A 12,052-nucleotide genomic window follows, 5' to 3' on the forward strand; every position below is an offset into this window, starting at 1 on the left:
TTAGCTTCACAAGCAGTGTCTCCAAAGGGAGATCTCAGCAGGCACCAGACCCTGCCGAGGCGAATTCTGCTTCGTGTGCTCCGCACCTGTACAGCGTCTCACACACTGTGGCCGGGGCTGGTTCTCACAGTCAGCCAGCCTGAGAGTCAACCCCATGCACGGATGGGCCAACAGCATTCCAGACTCAATGACAACAGGAGGGCTTATGTAACCCACACAAGGGACAGTCCTAGAGCGCCCAGCTCAGGTGATCAAGGAGATGGTGCCACTGGGTCCCACAGGACCCCTCCTGCATAAAACCACCCAGGAAGACTGGGAGTCATGGCAGGTCTATCCAGAATGTAGAATAAACACAAAGAGGCAGCCCAAACTGGGACTAGAACAAATATCCCAAAAGTACATGTAGAGCCACAAAGGACCCTGAACAGCCACAGCAACCTTGAGGAAGAAGAACAAAGTTGGAGGAATCATGCTACCTGACATTAAACTATACTACAAGGCCCCAGTAATCAAAACAGCATGGTACTGGTATAAAAACAGAGTCATAGATCAATGGAACAGAATAGAGAGCCCAGAAATAAACCTATGCCTTTATAATCAATTAGTATTTAACAAAGGAGGCAAAAACACGCAATGGGGTAAAGACAGTCTATTCAACAATAAATGGTGTTCAGAATACTGGACAGCTATGTGCAGAAAAATTAAACTAGACCACCTTCTTACCCCATACACAAAAATAAACTCAAAATGGATTAAAGAGTTAAATGTAAGAGTCAAAGCCATAAAAACCCTAGAAGAAAACATAGGCAGTACCATCTCAGACATTTGTCATAGCAGTGTTTTTCCCGATGTATCACTCTGGGCAAGGGAGACACACACACACACACAAATAAACAAATGAGACCACAGTAAACTAAAAAGGTTTTGCACAGCAAAGAAAAGCATCAACAAAATGAAAAGATAACCGACTGAACGAAAGAACATATTCACCCACGATACATCTGATAAGGACTGAATATCTGAAGGTTATAAAAGTCAACACCAAAACAGACAAAGGAACAAACAATCCAATTAAGAAATGGGCAGAGGACTTGAACAGGCAGGTCTCTAAGAGGTCATACAGAGGGCCAGGAGATACATAAAAGAATGTTCAACGTCACTAATCATCAGAGATGCAAATTAAAACCACAATGAAGTATCACCTCACACCTGTCAGAATGGCCGTCATCAGTGAATCAGCAAACAAGTGCTGGCGAGGACCTGGAGAAAGGGGAGCCCTCGTGAATTGTTGGTGGGGATGCAGACAGGTGCAGCCACTGTGGACAGTAGTGTGCAGTTACCTCAAGGAATTAAAAATGGAACTGCCTTATGACCCAGCAATTCCACTTCTGGGAATCTATCCAAAGAAGCCCAAAACACTAATTTGAAAGAATATAAGCACCCCTCTGGTGATTGCAGTGTGATTTGCAATCACCAAGCTCTGGAAGCAGCCAAGTGTCCACCAGCAGAGGTGTGGATGAACAGCTGTGGTCCATTCACACAATGGGATACTAATTGGCCATAAAAGGAATGAAATCCTACCTTTTGTGACAACATGGATGGACCTAGAGGGCATTGTGCTACGTGACATGTCAGACAGAGAAAGACAGATACAATATGATTTCATTTGTATGTGGAACCTACGGAACAAAATAAACAAACCAAACAGAGACAGACTCGTAGACACAGAACAGACCCACAGCTGTCAGAGGGGAGGGAGGTCGGGGGCTGGGTGAAAAAGGCAAAGGGATTAGGCAAAATAAAACTCCCCAAACCCCCTCAGACCCAGACAACAGCACGGTGATGACCAGAGGGAAGGGGGTGACGGAGGAAGAAGAGGGTGAAGGGGGATAAACGGGGGTGGAAGGAGACTCGGGGGGTGAACTCACAGTACAGTACACAGGCGGTGTGTTACAGAATTGTGTACCTGCAACCTGTATCATTTTATTAACCAATGTCACCCCCAGAAAATTCAGTAAAGTTACACTTAAAAACTGTCAGTTGGGTGCTTATTGAAGTGATATCCAGACTGGATTTGTTTACATCTCAACTCTTGTAATTCTGGAGGGAGGCCCAGGGCTGCCTGGAACAGGAGTTCTAGAATCTAGGTGCCCCGGAAACGAACTCCTGACGTGACTCACATTTACCTTCATGGGAGTGGGTGTTTACTCAGTGTGAGAATCCGTCTGTTATTTCTCACTGCACAGCAGTATTGATCGGGACCCATGAAGAGAACAAAGAGGCGCGTGCTTATGTGAAAACTGCTGAGCGCAGCTCCTCCTTGGCCCCCCGCGTCCTGCCGGCTCGGTCCCCGGTGCACACCAAAGTGCGGGTAGCACACACCCCAGCGATGGTCCCTTTGTGTGGTTCTCTTTCCAACTTTCTTTCTCGTTTCAGCAAATATTGTTACTTTAATTCTTTCAGACGTGTCCGGAGCTGCTTGCTCTGCCCTCCCTCTCACAGGAGGTCCGGCGAGCTCTCAGAGTGTATTTGTTCCGCCTCAAATGCTGACGACCGCGTCCCCTTCCACCCTCACCATCAGAGGACGCGGCAGATGTCCGTGGGTTCCGTGGACTTTCATTGGAAGCGCAGAGGGGAGTTTCTCCCCAGCCCTGATGAAGAAGCGGCGGTCTGCAATCGGACCAGGTGCCGGGTGTTGTAGCTGAGGGCGGCAGAAGGGAAAGGTGGAAAGAACCGCAGCCCCCCACAATGTCTCTGAGCTGCTGGAAGAACTAGCCCCGGAAGCGCCCCGCTTCCTGACTTCTCATGGGAGCCCATGCATTTCCTACTGTTTTGGTTGCTTTGGGAGGGGGCTTCGGCTCCTTGCAGGGGAGAACTCCCTGCACCCAGGACGTCCAAGCTTCCGAAAATAGCGGAGAGGTCCCTAGACCACAGTACAGCCCTGGGTGGTGGCACGACTGAGTGTCCGTAATCATCTCTTCTTAGAAAAATTTTCAGAGAAGTGATACAGTTAGCATTTTTGGCTAAAAATTTTTTCCAAGTAAAAAATGGAGACCTGGAGAAACACATTTAGAGTCCGGGCCGCCATGGCTTCTTTGAGAAAGACCCAAGCAGCACGCAGTGCTTTGCATGGGCCCCCGCCTGCCGCAGGTGGACAGGTGCCCCGGGCCCCGCGCTTGGTTTGATGCCCTGCGGTCCCTGTTTTGAAATTCTTAATGGACCAGTAAGGACTCTCAGGGTGTCCTGCTCCCGCTGACTTTTAAACCCTCCCTCCTAAGGGGAGAGTGGGGTCAGCAGTGGACATTCCCTTTGTAAGCACCTCCTTCGCACATGAGCTGTCATTTCAGAGGTGGAAGGATGAGGGATGAGTGCTTCTTCTGTCTAGGTTGTCATTCTTCTCTTTTCCCTTCCACCCAACAACTCGGCTACGAAAAGGTGGCACTGAAGGTGAGACCGAAAAGGATGGCCGCACCCATTCATCCGGGGTAGCATCAGGGAGTGTGACGCCCAGGCAGGGGCAGAGGACACTTAGGAAGTGTCTTCCCCGCGTCAGTGGGCTTGTAAAGCTCACGGCTCCCCTGGGAGAGGTCGGGCATGAGCACAGCGTGAGAATTCAAATTTCCTCTCAATAATGGGCCGGCTCCCCCTCGGCGTCGTGTTTGGGCTAGTCCTTTCAGTAATGAATGCTGCTTATCAGGAGTCGCCTTTCCTCTTCTTTAGACACCTGCTCCGCTATTGAAGAAAGGATGGTTTTGTTCAGAGAGAGGGTCCTGAGGACGGTGTGCAGCGGTTCTGCGGTGGACCCCTGCCGGGCCAGCCTCCCCTGCAGGGAGCTCGTGTTTCTCGGGAGCCATGGGACTCGTCTTCCTGTGCACAGCTGGTTTAGGGCGGGAATAAAAGCTCAGCCAACAAGCCAGGCTGCTCTCACGCTCTGCTCTGTCTGAAGACAAGTGGTTCACCATGGAGGGCTAAACGTCCTTGCTTCATCGGCAGCCAGCTGCAAGGGCAAAGACGGTACAGTCTGCTCGGCCGCACACACCCCGCTCCACACTAGGGAGAGAGGGAGGTGAGCCGTGGGCCGTGTTTCAGGGCTGCTGTACTTCCACTGTTTGCCCTGAGATGGGGCTCAGCATTGGGAAGGGCCCCGCTCATGCAGGAAGCCTCCCCCACTGTGGTTAAGGGCGAAGCTTCGGGAGAGTCCCAGACGGTGGTGCAAGGGGGACACGAAACTGGGAGGCAGCCAGGAGACCAGCCACCAGTGGTTTGGAGGAAGCACACTATTCTGAGACGGCCCACTCTGCTACGACCCTGGGGCTGAGATGCCAAGACCCTGGGCTGACCCGAAGCTTCTCAGTTCGAAGGGGGTGCTGCTGGTGAAGAACGTGCGTCTAGGGCTACGTCCACTCCTTCCTCGTGACTCTTGCCGCCTCTTCCATTTCCGATGCCTTCGCTTTTATTTGCTTGTGCTTGCTCTGAAGTCTCCAGGCCAGCCTCCCTCTTGGCCGTGGTTCCCTTCGATTCATCATCCTGTTTCTCCCATTCTCCCTGGGTCCCTTCCTGTTACCACCTCCTGCTCCGGGACCAGACGGGTGGCTGCCTTCCACACTCTGTGGTGCGAAGGCAAGGGACACGCGTAGGGCAGCCCCTGCCATGGCTGAGCGCCTCCCGTGGTATAGCTGGTGACGGTGACAGCTCTTTGACAGCTCACAGATTCTTCTTCCTTTTGACAGATACGAGATGGGGTGGCCTTACTCATGTCGAATGCACTTAGAATCAGTATTTATGTCCTTGGAATGAGTCTTTCCCACCAAAGTTTGCCGGCGTTCTTCCGAGTTTAAACAGCAGCTATAGGCTTGGCATGGAGCCCGGGAACAGACAGTGCAAAGGGACCGGGAGGTTTCGGTGCCCACTGTCCTCCTCTCTACTCACAGGCCTTTTGCTTTGAACAGGAGCCTGGAACCGACAGCAGTGGCGAGACTGGTGCTGCGTGTCATTCAGAGCCCACGGGGGGCGGGACTGGCTCCCAGTTGGCACTGGGTCTCTGGGGCGGAGAGCAGCGGCGTCACTAGGCATGCATTCCTACCCCTTGTTGCTCAACGAAGAATTCAAGGAGACTTACTGTACGGGGGCCTATAAATACGGTGAGATGCGATCGAATTGAGGAAAGTGGATGAGATAATTCGAGCAAAAGGAAGACAAAGACAGAAAGGAGCAGCTGAAAGTAGGGATGAAGTTGATACTCAACACCCCCGCCCCCAATCACACAGGTTTCCCACGAGCAGAACACACCGGGCGGCCCGTGGAGAGAGACCACGTGCACAGCTGAAGGAGTCTGTCGCCCCCAGTGTGAACGACAGCCCAGGGGTCCAAAACAGCACGATGCCTGCAGGGGCTGGCGCCAGACAGACTCTTTCTTTCTGCCCAAGGACACAACGTGACATCACGGCCAACGTCACCCACAACACCTTGGCAGTGAATTCACCGATGAGTTCTGGAGGGCCCCTTCTCAGAGTGCCCCTCAGTTCTGCACACGCATCCCCGCCCCCACGTCCACCGGGAGCCAGCAATTCCAACGGCGGGCAGGAGAGGGCAGGGGTTAAAAACTTGGACTCTGAAGCCGGGCAGATTTGCAAGCCGACCTGGCTCCACCGCTGCCCCCTGAGAGATGACACCCCCCAGGGGGCGGTGGGTTCACGGAGACGAGGCGTGCGAAACACTTGGCATGGCCCCTGAAGCGCGCCGGGCACTGAAGAAAGGCCCTTCTGATTGAACAAACGGCACAGACGGCCTGCATTTCCTCCAGGGATTCCGGAACAAGCGCTGCTTCCTCTCCGAGAGCTGCGGCCGCTGAGCGTTAGCCGACCATTCATTAGAGTGGACGGAGCAGAATACTTTCTGCGCTCGGTTAAATGCTGAGCCAAAGACTCTGAGAGCATCCGCCCGGAGGGAGGGCGAGTCTTAACGTATCCTTATAAAAATTAAGCTCAGAAAGCTTCTCCCTCCGCAAAGCACAACCTCCACTGCGTCCTCGCAAACCAACGGAAGTACAAGCGAGACTGCAAAGCCCTCAGCCACAGGGCACAGCGGCGACACTTTTAGGGCTGTGAACAGAGATTACATGGGCCTTTCCGGATATTCACCTGCTCCCACCTCTCCAGAGAGGTTCCTCAGGAAAACACCCACAGGTCATCTACCTTTGACAAGGTAGAAGCTATAAAAGTTGAAAAACAAAAACAGGTAAAAAGGTAAAGCTCAAGTAACCGGATTCACTGGTTTGCTCTGTTGGGATGTTCTTTACAAGTCCACGCCGGGACACTTGCCGAAGATGAGTTCCGTAGTTTTGGACAAGTGGTCTGCCGCCCTTCTTTCTCAGCAACAACAGCCAAGCTATTACGGCCATTTCTCAAAGCAAAACAGCCGTCCCCACAACAGCAAAAACAGCCATCGCTCCCACTCTCTATGAGGCCACCTAATAAATGTGGAAACACGACATCTGTCTGTTCTCTGGCATCAGACGGAGAAGTCACCCCTACCCTGTTCCCCTGAAAACTGATCTCTTATTCATCCAGAGAACATCCTCATTCTATGTGCAATCTGGGTCCGGGCTGACGTGAGCAGCAGGAGCCAGCATCTTTGAGGTCTGGCAGCTCAGTGCGGTCCTGTCCACTGAGCCCAAGGCCAAGGGGAAATCAATAAAAACTGCAAATCACTTAGGGCTCTTCCCTGGTATTAAAGAGAACAATGAACAAAAGCCACTGCAGACTAGACGCCCGAAAACACCCCCACTGCTCGAGGTAGCAATTCATCAACTGGCTACATGGCTATTGCTTTGGAAAGAATGTCTGAGAAACCAACGGGTGTTAATTTGGAGGAGCAAGGGCTTGGACTATAAATCTCAGGATGGGGTACACTGGGCCCAGTCATAGTCTGCCATTGTGGTGGTCCCCAAACAGTCCTGGGGACAGAAAATGACCACCAAACATTTCGTGCAGCTTGAGCCTTTTAATCAACTCTGCAAGACGAAGGGGTATTTGATTTAGCTGATGTGGTTTTCATATTTTACTCAAACAGTTAAAAACATAGTAAATAAACTTATCTTTGCATTACGTTTTCCTGGTCATAGTGCTGCTTCAAAAAATAAAAAAAGAATTACTAAAGGGACAGATAAAAACCAATTCTTAAAAAAAAATAAAATGGGGCTAAAAGGAATGCTGTGAAGTCAACGATGGCACGGGGACAATAGCTAAAAAGGAGATGCAGCGTGTAGTTGCCAGGGAACGGGAAGTAGGTGTTACCGCCGCGAACCAGCAACATGAACTTGGTGCAGCCACCCCGGGGCGTCATTACGGGTGCCCAGGAGCAAACGCCCTCATACAGCTCGACGAGGGTGAGCCCTGGTCCGATTAAACACGGACGGACAGGGAGCCGGACACCTTCTCCTTTGGGTGGAGCCTGTCTTGCGTGACACCAGAAGGATCTGGGTCCGCCCAGCTTTCCCTAGCTCCGAGCCCGCCTGCGGTTCCCGCCCGCCCGTACCTGGTCGAGACAGTTGCTGCGCAGGTACCTCAGTGCTTGCTGGATGCTCTGCGGCAGCGGCTGTCCCGTCCTCTGGACGTGGACGATGAGGGGGACGCCAAAGACAGTCCTGTCTTTGTAATCGGGCACTTTCATCCTCTTCATGAACTTCGGGACTGACCTGGAATCACAGAAAACAGGTCATCGAGCCTCCCGGGGGCCCCGGCGGGGAGAGACGGCGAAAGCAAAGCAAGAGGGGAAGCCAAGCTTTGTCTGGAATACCCAACAGGCCGGGAGGATTCGCCGTTTCTCCCTTAATCAATCACAGGCCCCGGGAGGACTACGAGGCCCCGGCCTGTGTCAGAACTCGAGCTGTCACACAGCACGAGTCGCGTCAGCAGACGGGTCTGGGACCCAGGTCAAGCGTTCGATGTTCTAATTTAATCGTCACTTACACCCCTCTCAAGGAATAAACACTTAAAAGTCCCAACAAGACAAGATGAAACCATTGAAAAACTACGAGAAGAATTCACTTGGTTGGGTTGGGGGAGACACGAGAGCGGAAAAGATAAAAAGCACTTCTTGGCTATGATTTTTCTACAACCCATTGTACTTTTTAAAGGAAATGTTAACACACAGGCACATATTCATTGGATGGTGCGACTTACATCTTTCTAAATTAGTTTTATAGAAGCACTGCCAACTCTTCTCTGTGTGTAATATATGCCGTAGGACAGTTAGTGACACGTTTTTATGTGTGTTCGAACCCACCAAATCCTCTAAAATAGGACCGCATCCAAGGTCCAACACCGGTTTGGTCCATTCCCTGTCGGGAAGGGTTTACTGCCTATTCTTGCTCCTATGGGCCCGGGAAATACAAGCAGACACGTGCGTGAAGAACGAAACGCTTTTTGCCACTCGCAGCTCTGCCCTGGCCCAGAAGTGCACAGCACAGATGTTTTCCTGTGAGAAACTGCCAGGATTACTTTACGGCAAGTTTCTCTCTAATTCTGTTCCCCGTTAATCACCCACCCCCTTGTCTTCTGTCCTTCTTGGAGCCAGACTGCCCTCCCTGGATGCCAGCAGGGTGCTGCACACAAGCCCTGTGTCCACAGGTGACATCGGTCCAGCTGAGACAGACCGTGAAGCAGAGCTCTGGGTGCCACATTCAGGAGGTCAGCCAGGGAAGGCCAGAGCCGGGGGCTTCAAACATCAGCCCGCAAACCCTGAGGCTTCTGCCATTGCATGCTTAGCTCCAGCACACGGGAGGCCCTGCCCCAACCCCGCCCCCCACCCCCACCCCACCCCCACCCCGGGGAGGGCGCTACGCACCAGGTCCAGCCGTGCCTGCTGGACATGGAGTGCTTCTCCATGATGGCCGTCAGGCGCAGCAGGGACACACGCTGCAGCAGGCTCAGCTGCCCGGCGCTCAGGTGGCTGACGTGCGGCGCGGCCGTGGAGGGCTGCGGCCGGTGCGAGAGCTGGAAACTGTCCCACCGGAGTCTCCTGTGCGGGGGAGAAGCCGTCACTATGGGGACCCGTCGTCCCGACACCCAGGACGGCACTGGTCGTTAAGGAGCTAATCAGGAGAGGTTCCGCATGGAGAACGTCGCCAAGAAAGAGGGACGGGAGACACAGGTGTATAGAAGAGACCCCAAAAATGTTTTTTTTCAAGCCTGACACATCAGGAAAAGAAGTTGTTTTCTGTTTCATTAGGAGGTTTAAGTAAGGTATATAACACATTTTCTTTGTTCATTCCTAATGTGTTCCCAAAGTGTTGAAAGCAGCTGAGTGTGTGTGTGTGTGTGTGTGCGTGTGCGTGTGTGTGTGTGTGTGTGTGAGAGAGAGAGAGAGAGAGAGAGAGAGAGAGAGAGAGACATCAATGTTTGGAAACCCCAGAACACCTGGCCTGGCAGAAGCAACACCCTTCAGTGTGGCTGGTAGGGAACGTGAAGGTCTCACATGAGATGGGCAGCAATTTGAACATGTCACCTAAAATGCCCTATGGTGAGCTGGAGTGCGGTATTGTTATGTTGCAGAATGACATGCTTATGATTTTGTAACAAAAGATATGGTACAGATTACCAGTGCATAAAATGGGGGCGTTATTTGTGCCGGGCCCTGTATTTTCATATTGTCGTCCTGTGTCTGCATTCGAACCCTCGTTCGCTGTCGAGAGAGAACCCAGAGGTGATGGGCGCGGAAGTGGTACTCCTCATGTGGTGACACGTCCGTGAGTCCCCAGAGACATCACGGTGTCCACGAGAGGCATGACATCATTACTTGCCACCAGTGATGCCCATCCAGGGCCGCTTTCTAGGGTGCTTCGGAAACGGTCTCTGTACAGCAGTTTGCAATGGGCATTTTAAGGCCAAAATAAACGTACAAAGTACCCACGTTAGATCTCAGATTTTTCTCCTACAATTAAATTAAAACCGTGTGAACTGCGGGGTGGAGACATCTTAATGAAAACCGTTAAAGGTCATGGGCGGCACTCGGGTGCCAGCCATCAGCGATTACCTACGTGCCAAGCACGGGCCTTTGCACGCGAGCCCCCGTTTTGTGGAATCAAACTAAGATGGATTCAGAGGGCAAACACTCCGAGACACAGATGTGAGGTAACATGGGCTCCATCACCGGTTACCTGGACAGAAGGCAGACTTCTGGTCCAAGGATTCCTACCCACGCGGATCACCGACAGCGGTGTCTGGCATTTAGCACGTGCTCCGTGAATGCTTGGTGAACACGTACACAGGCCGTGATTATCATCATTTCACAACATCATGCCACCAACCTGCTGGGCCTGGTCAGAGAGGCTCCGACCCCAGAATCCCTCCTCTCTCGGGCCCCAGGGGCCTCCGACCCATTCAGCGAAGTGCCGTCCCTTTCTGCGTCGCTGGGTGTTGTCTGGCCCTCGGAGACGGAGCTGCCTTCCAAGTCCAGGGGGATATGGTGAGGTGGCAGGAAGGGGCATGAGCCAGGCTTCCCGAGCGCGGAGCCCCGCGTGTGCGGTTCAGGCAGCACGTCCTTGGACCAGTCATCCACCACCTGTTGCAGCCCGTTGACCTGGAGCAGGACGTCGTCCAAGTGAGGGAAGAGGTCCTCTCTCCCCAAGTCCAGCAGGTCTCCGGTGCTGGCATACAGGTGGGAGCCGGGGACGTTGTCATAGATACTGACGCGGCTGGCCCTGTGGCAGGACGCCATGAGCCCGGGCTCCCTGGCACCCGGGCCCGGCTGCCCACCCAGGGAGATGCCGCCGGTCCTCCAGTTCGCCCCGTTGCCGTTGTCGGTCGGCGAGAGGCTCTCGATAGACAGCGCCTTCGGGAACGTGCCCGGTTTGTGGTCCTTCGGAATGTGCACGACCAAGTTCTCCTGGGAATGGAACTCGTGCATGTGGTTCTGGTTTGCGGCGCCCCGCGGCAGCGCTGTGCCGGCCAGCACGTCCAGGTCTCCCAAGTACATGCCCCCGCGCTTGTGCGCCTCCTGGCACTTGCGCTCCTTCGGGCTGGGTGCGCTCAGCCCACCGCCGCTGCTCTGCTCCGAGGGGCTGCTCTCGCCGCTCTGCAGGCTGGAGCCTGGCCACCCTCCAGGGCAGGCGGCCGGGGCCGGGCTCTGGAGGTCTCCATTTGGTATCTGGATGCACTGCATGGCCTTGAAGGACTCGGGCTCCTGCTGCAGGACAGGCCTGCTGATCACCAAGCCCCCGGTCCGCCCTGACCCCTTGTGCCTACCCTGGGCTCCTTTTCCTCGGAGCGTCTCCACGCGTTTCAAAAATGACTTGGCTCTGGTCCGGCTGGGTTTCTCATTCTTCGTGTGGAAGGGGTAACTGGGCACATCTCTGGGGGACTGTGGGAGGCTGGGGCCGATGACTGAGGCATCCAGCATGGCCGGGCCGTCGGAGCAGCACTGACCAGCACAGGGGAAGGCCTCCCGGCCGGCGCCCTGGCTGCCCGGCGGGCCACGGCCGTCGCTGTCGCCGCTGCTCTCGCTGTGGACGGAGCAGACCTCCGGCTCGCTCAGGTCCGTGAGCACACTCTCACTGCTGGCGGTGTTTCGCATCCTCATGTCTCCTGACGACCCACTGCGGTCTCCCCCCGGACACAGAGTGTGCAGGTCGTCCACCCGAGACCAGCGCCGGCTGGTTCTTTGGAAAGTCCATTTGTTACTGATGCAGAGGTCTTCCTCATCCGAATCGTCACCCTGGAAGACATCAAGGACAGTGCGCATTGGCCAGTGACTCCGATGACATGGGACATCTAGAGGCCAGGGGTGTGGCCCACCCACCCCACTCCCCTGATTTACACGCACCCTTGGGGTTTGGGGGGCACCTTCACTGGGCCTTCCCACTGTCACGCACTGCCCTGCACACCCTGCTTCTCCCTGGTGGCTGCAGGGTCTCTTCCCAACCTGCCAAGCTCCCTTACTTTCAATTCTCCTGCAGTTTCTGTGCCGTGCCGTCCTCCTAAGAAGTTTCCCTTGGCTGGTTGGTTACAAATAAGGTGCAATTACCGTCTGACTAGACAGTCTAAATCCGAAA

The 12,052-nt window shown here is 53.9% G+C and overlaps 1 protein-coding gene across 4 annotated transcripts in view; it reads right to left on the minus strand.

The window, feature by feature from the left end:
- STARD13 (StAR related lipid transfer domain containing 13) overlaps window positions 1-12,052 on the minus strand; it is a 359,221-nt gene that overhangs the window by 11,020 nt on the left and 336,149 nt on the right. For all 4 annotated transcript variants that reach the window (XM_053916849.2, XM_053916850.1, XM_053916848.1 and 1 more), the window contains 3 exons: window positions 10,310-11,715; window positions 8,848-9,021; window positions 7,537-7,696 (listed from right to left, as the gene is read on the minus strand). In XM_053916849.2, coding sequence (XP_053772824.1) covers window positions 7,537-7,696; window positions 8,848-9,021; window positions 10,310-11,715 — 1,740 coding nt within the window. The remainder of the gene's footprint in view (window positions 1-7,536; window positions 7,697-8,847; window positions 9,022-10,309; window positions 11,716-12,052) is intronic.

This window comes from Desmodus rotundus, chromosome 13 (genome assembly GCF_022682495.2).
Source record: "Desmodus rotundus isolate HL8 chromosome 13, HLdesRot8A.1, whole genome shotgun sequence".
Taxonomy (NCBI): domain Eukaryota; kingdom Metazoa; phylum Chordata; class Mammalia; order Chiroptera; family Phyllostomidae; genus Desmodus; species Desmodus rotundus.